Below are 5,245 nucleotides of genomic sequence, written 5' to 3'. Positions count from 1 at the left end.
CGGGAGGAGACAGTTCTGCACTGTAGCTGCATCTTCTCCCCTATTCGGGACCCCGCAGGGGTGGAAGGGGCATACACAGGGATTGTAGATGAATTAATATTCATCCCCCGCCGCTGCCAAGAAGCCCCGAGGACAGACAGGGAAGATCGGGCAGCCTATACCGCGGCGTGGCCAGTGCCCCGTTCAGGGCGGGCGGGCGGGGAAGGGGAGCTAGGTAGACAAAGTTCAGCCCTGGGCCGGCGCCTGGCTGAGGGGCCGGGCGCGCTACAAGTGCAGCGCTCGCACCCCTGGGGCTCGCAGCAAGCGCTGCGCTGCGCGGCCAGCCGCCGCCTGCCCCCACCCCTCGGCCCTGAGTGGCTGCCTGCTGCCCAATGAGCGGCCGGAGGCGGCCGAGCAGCTGACAGCGGCGCTCCTGCCAGTTCCGCGGGAGGAGGCGAGCTGGGCTCTGGGAGCGGGGGGTTTGTTTGGGGTGGGTGTTCCCCCTTCCGAGTGGCCGGGCGCGCTGCAGGGAGAGGAGCGGCCCCACTCTCCTGCGCGCTACGGATGCACCGAAGGCGACCGGCACCTTTGCGCTGAGCTCCCGGGCTGCACGGGAGGAGCCCCGTCGCTCCCCAGTGCGGGGGCAGCCGGCCGCACGCTCTCTCCGGCCGGGGGAAAGAGCCCGACGGCGGAGCCTCGTCCGGCCCAGAGTCCCGGCCCCAGGATGTACACGGCCGGCCTGGCCCCTTTCTACGCCTCGAACTTCAGCCTGTGGTCCGCGGCGTATTGCTCCGCGTCCGGGCAGGGCGCGAGCGGCTGCTTCCCCCTGGATCACGCCGTGGTGAAGAAACCTTCCTTCTGCATCGCAGACATCCTGCACGCCGGGCCGGGGGAGGCTGCAGCGGCCGAGAGCCTGCCCGGAGCCTCCGCCGCCGGCCTGGCCGCTCACTTGGGAGCGGTCCATCCCCACGCTGCGTTCCACGCCACCGGCTCCCCACTCAGACCTACCCCGGTGGTGGCCCCGGACACCCCCGCCGGCTTCCCCGCTAGGCTCTCCCCGCTCTCTGCCGCGTACCCTCACCACCACCACCACCACCAGCAGCATCGATCGCCGGGAGCCGCCAGCAGCGGCGGCGGCACCCCCACCCCAGGCCGGCTGCCCGGGAACCCAACGCACAGCGGCCCGGCGCCCGCTCCTTCCAGCAAAGATCTGAAATTTGGGATTGATCGCATTTTGTCCGCGGAGTTTGACCCCAAAGTCAAGGAAAGCAACACACTAAGAGGTAGAGATCTGAGCTTTTCTCGCTGTTGGTTTGTAGCCAGTCTTAACTTTTACAAAAAAAAAAAATCACTACTCAATGTAGTGTTATTTTTCTGCAGTTTCCTTTAACACTAATCTACAGTCCCGTGTACTGCAAAAGTCTGTCATTGAGATTACGCTGCTTTAGAAACAATCGCTCTCAGCTCCCTAACGATTGTACGCGAAGGGTAGATCATATTTTGGAAGGCTTTTCCTGCAGTCAGGCTCCTCAGGCAGTGTGTAAACACGCTGACAACGAGTAAATCTATTAAAGGAACTCGGGTGCTAGGGGAACATACTGCACCTCCAGAGGGAAACCATCGTATAAAGTTCCCTGGCTTGTACGTTCCTATCCTGTCACTTCGAAAGTGTGATTTCCCCACTGCCCACGCTCTTCATGTATCTGACTGTAGAAAAGCAACTGCCCCCCCCCCAGTCCAAACTCCCACACATACACTTTAGATGAATCAGATCAATTCATTAGAAGCTTCAAGGTGTGTGGATTTATATTGCAATATAACAGAGCTCTCCTTGTTCCTGTGCTCACAGATCTGACCTCCTTATTAACTACAAGCCGCCAAACTGGGGTTCATCTCCCCACCTTGCAGCCTTCAGCCGGCCAGTTCTTCGCGTCTCTAGATCCCATTAACGAGGCCTCTACTATTCTGGGTCCCTTAAACACAAACTCAAGGAATTCAGTTCAGCACCAGTTTCAAGACACTTTTCCAGGTACAAACCCTCCCTCTTAAATCCATCCCTGGCACAAATCAGTTATCAACAGGGCCTGGACAATCTAGACAGATGATTGTGGCCCTTAGTGGATCTATATCGAGACATAGGAGCTCTACCCCAAAGAGATTTGGCGGATGCTTGAAACCTGACGTTTCTTTTTTTTAGTGAGGATCACACCTTGACATCTCATCTACAGCGAAAATATTGGAGGTGGGCTGCATGTGGGGAAGACAATACGTCTAACCAACCGATCACAAATTATAATGCTAGTTAATGAAAGTAACAGCTGGGGGGGGGAAACATACCTGACTTTTAAAAAGCTGTAATAAATTAATGAGAAAATGTGCAGTTGTACTATTTAGGTCGCATTTAGTTGGTCTCCATAGGGCCTTCCCGGCAGGCATCAGTCCATCTATTATTTGAAACTCATTTAAAACTTCTCTTCATTCATAAGTACAAATAACACGGTTTGTCTCTCTCTCCCTCTTTTCAAATCAACAGGTCCTTATGCAGTTTTAACTAAAGACACGTTGCCTCAAACGTACAAAAGAAAACGTTCCTGGTCCAGAGCTGTGTTTTCCAATCTACAGAGGAAAGGTTTAGAGAAAAGATTTGAAATCCAGAAATATGTCACGAAACCGGACAGAAAACAACTTGCGGCGATGCTGGGACTGACTGATGCCCAGGTAAGAGCCTCTTTGGGTTTTATGTTTTCCTCTCCTCCCATCTCTTAAATCCGATCGGGCAAATGTAGATTAATTTGTGTGCCCCGCTTCCCCTTTCCCTGCCTTATGGGGTCATTTAAAAACCTGGCCACGTAGCATATGGAATGTTAGTGAATTTGTTCCGCTGTTCAGCCTATTTGGACAGTGAATCTGCAAATTCATTTGTTTGTATTCAAGTATGCATCTTCTAGCACAGAAAAATCCCTGTAGCCCAGAGATTTATGTCAACATGCCCTGTGCGTTTGTTTTGGCAAATACGGGACAGTAGGAGCAAGAAAGCAAATAGGCCGTGGGAGATGGTAATTACGAACTTTATCGAAGTGCAGTTCATCGTAGGAGGCAGTTTTTCTCGAAGGAGATAAACGAGAGAGCACGAGATTTTTTTTTTAAAATTCTCTCTTTCTGGATTATGAAATCCTTTGTTCTGAGGAAGTGAAAACTCCTTTTCAAACGGAATCGTTAAACGCCACTAAGTAATGATTCCACTACTGATGGCCCACAGTACATAGAATTGTACAACCTTGCGGTCTATTGAGCAAGATTTGGTTTCCTGGACGAAAAAGAAGAAGGAAAAAACCCGCTTGTATTCAAACACCACAAACAAACAAGAACAACAAAAAAATCGTGTAAAGCTAAAATATTTTTCGGTCGGAGGAGAATGAGGGCGTTTTGGCAGCCTCATTTTATCCCAGCTCTGCATAGTTACGCTGAACATTTTGTAAATGCTGTTATGAGGGTAGCAGGGCTCACACAAGAGTCTGTTCCAATTTATAAATCGAAATCGAAAATAGTCTGTTTCACTGGACATGGCTGTCTAGATTTCCTTTCCCCACGCATTTTTTAATATGAGGCTAGAACGGTGAATTCACACCACCTCCCGGGGGACAGTATAGATGGTATATGATATCATCTATACACGCTCCATGCATGCTACAGATAGAGTAGATATAGTGTCGATGTAGGGATAGTATTGTATTTAAAGATTCAATTTATCTTTTGGGGAGGGGCCTTTAGAATAACACGCGGTAAAATGAGATACATTTGTCCGGGCCACTGCTGGTCAGTGCAACTGAAGCGCGCAGAACAAATTGGTGAGGAAATGAAGAAGTATGAAAAAAAGAAACAGTTAATGCCATTTTTTTTTTGTAAATGACCCCAGCAAAGTCTTGCTTGAGTGTGGCTGGGGAGCGCCGGGAGAATGTCCTCGCAGGACAGCGGAGCCGGAGGGGGGGGGGGCGGAGGTTGGGGTGTCTCAGCCCGCCCACTAATCTCAGGTGGGTCTCTCTTGTGTCTTGGTGACCCTTAGGTGAAGGTCTGGTTCCAGAACAGGCGCATGAAATGGAGACACTCCAAGGAAGCCCAGGCCCAGAAGGAGAAGGAGAAGGAACCTGCCGAGAAACCCGCGGCCGGGGGGGAGCGGGAGCAGAGCCCCAGCCGCTCGGAAGCGGAGAGCGAGAGCAGCGACTCGGAGTCTCTGGACATGACCCCCAGTGACACGGAACGGACTGAGGGCGCCGAGCTGGCCCTGCACCAGACCAGTGTCATCAAGTCCTCCGGCAGCCCGGACCTGCCTGCGGCACCGCCCCTGCCAGCCGGCTCCGAGAGCCCTGAGCCGCCGCCTGCGCAGCTGGGCAGCCTATAGAGAGGGAGCAGGAGGAGCACCCGGCTTTGCGGAGCCCAGAGACTCGCTGTACAGGACCATTGCTAATTTATGTCACTGACTCCAAGCTGCCTGAGGAGCCCCAGGCTGGGCAGCCCCCAGGCCCTCCCTGCGGAAGAACCCCGAGATCAACGGGGGACAGAGGGAGGGGAGCTGCCCGGCTGTGTGGTGGGACAATCCTGAAGCGCCTACCCCGTGTGTTGTACATACCAGGGCGAGCCAGACAACCCAAGGCAGAGCCGCCCTCGCTCAGAAAGCGGTAGCGACTTTCCGTGTGCTTCGGCTCGCGGCCCTGGCCAGCTCTGCAGGAGGAGCTTTTCCTGTCTAAGCCAAGCGAGGGAGACTGCTCTGTATCCCTCCCTCTGTCCGCCACCTTTCAACCTCGCCATCAAACAATTTACAATGTGAATATGTTACCAACGCACTCCTCCTCCGTTGCCATGTGTTGCTTTGTATAATCCGGCCAAGAAATACTGCACTGAAAACAAACAAAATACTGTAAATAAAATGTTTGCTATGGTTTGTAACCCTGTCTGGTTTGTTACAGGACCACGTCTGGCTGGGTTGGCTCAGCTTGCGAGAGGGAGAGTTTGAATGACGATATGGTCCAGTCATCATTCCATAATACTAAAGACACTAAATACACGTTCACAATATAAGTAGATGAATCCGATCAAAACATTCGGATTAATTTTCCAGCTCTGTAGATGAGAATCTTACTAATTAGGATCGTAGGGTTTTTTTTAAATGATTTTTAAAAAATGTAAGGTCTGATTGAACCATAAGCCCTGCCTAGATGGAGCTATATTACATGGCATATATTAGGTGTTTAATCAGAGCTTGGACCAG

General features: G+C 52.3%; 1 protein-coding gene across 2 annotated transcripts; it reads left to right on the top strand.

Annotated features, from left to right (window-relative positions):
- The first annotated feature begins 438 nt into the window (after positions 1–438).
- HLX (H2.0 like homeobox) lies at positions 439–4,923 on the top strand. 2 transcript variants are annotated; one of them, XM_030554290.1, is made up of 4 exons: positions 440–1,262; positions 1,829–2,008; positions 2,513–2,697; positions 4,043–4,923. In XM_030554290.1, exons 1-4 carry the CDS (start codon positions 704–706, stop codon positions 4,376–4,378), a joined length of 1,260 nt encoding a protein of 419 aa, XP_030410150.1. In that variant the 5' UTR covers positions 440–703; the 3' UTR covers positions 4,379–4,923. The 2 variants fall into 2 exon arrangements, with proteins under 2 accessions (XP_030410151.1, XP_030410150.1); XM_030554291.1 differs by lacking the exon at positions 1,829–2,008 and having other exon boundaries at positions 439–1,262.
- Positions 4,924–5,245: the final 322 nt, after the last annotated feature.

This window comes from Gopherus evgoodei, chromosome 3 (genome assembly GCF_007399415.2).
Source record: "Gopherus evgoodei ecotype Sinaloan lineage chromosome 3, rGopEvg1_v1.p, whole genome shotgun sequence".
Classification (NCBI taxonomy): Eukaryota; Metazoa; Chordata; order Testudines; family Testudinidae; genus Gopherus; species Gopherus evgoodei.
Note: the sequence above shows the minus strand (reverse complement) of the source record. Positions and strands in the feature narration are given on the sequence as shown.

What these genes read in the sequence shown, in the direction of transcription:
- HLX (XM_030554290.1), top strand. Translation starts at nt 704, where the DNA reads ATGTACACGGCCGGCCTGGCCCCTTTCTACGCCTCGAACTTCAGCCTG. An exon ending in GTTTCAAGACACTTTTCCAG is followed by an intron (nt 2,009 to 2,512) that starts GTACAAACCCTC and finishes TCAAATCAACAG; the next exon opens with GTCCTTATGCAGTTTTAACT. An exon ending in TGGGACTGACTGATGCCCAG is followed by an intron (nt 2,698 to 4,042) that starts GTAAGAGCCTCT and finishes GGTGACCCTTAG; the next exon opens with GTGAAGGTCTGGTTCCAGAA.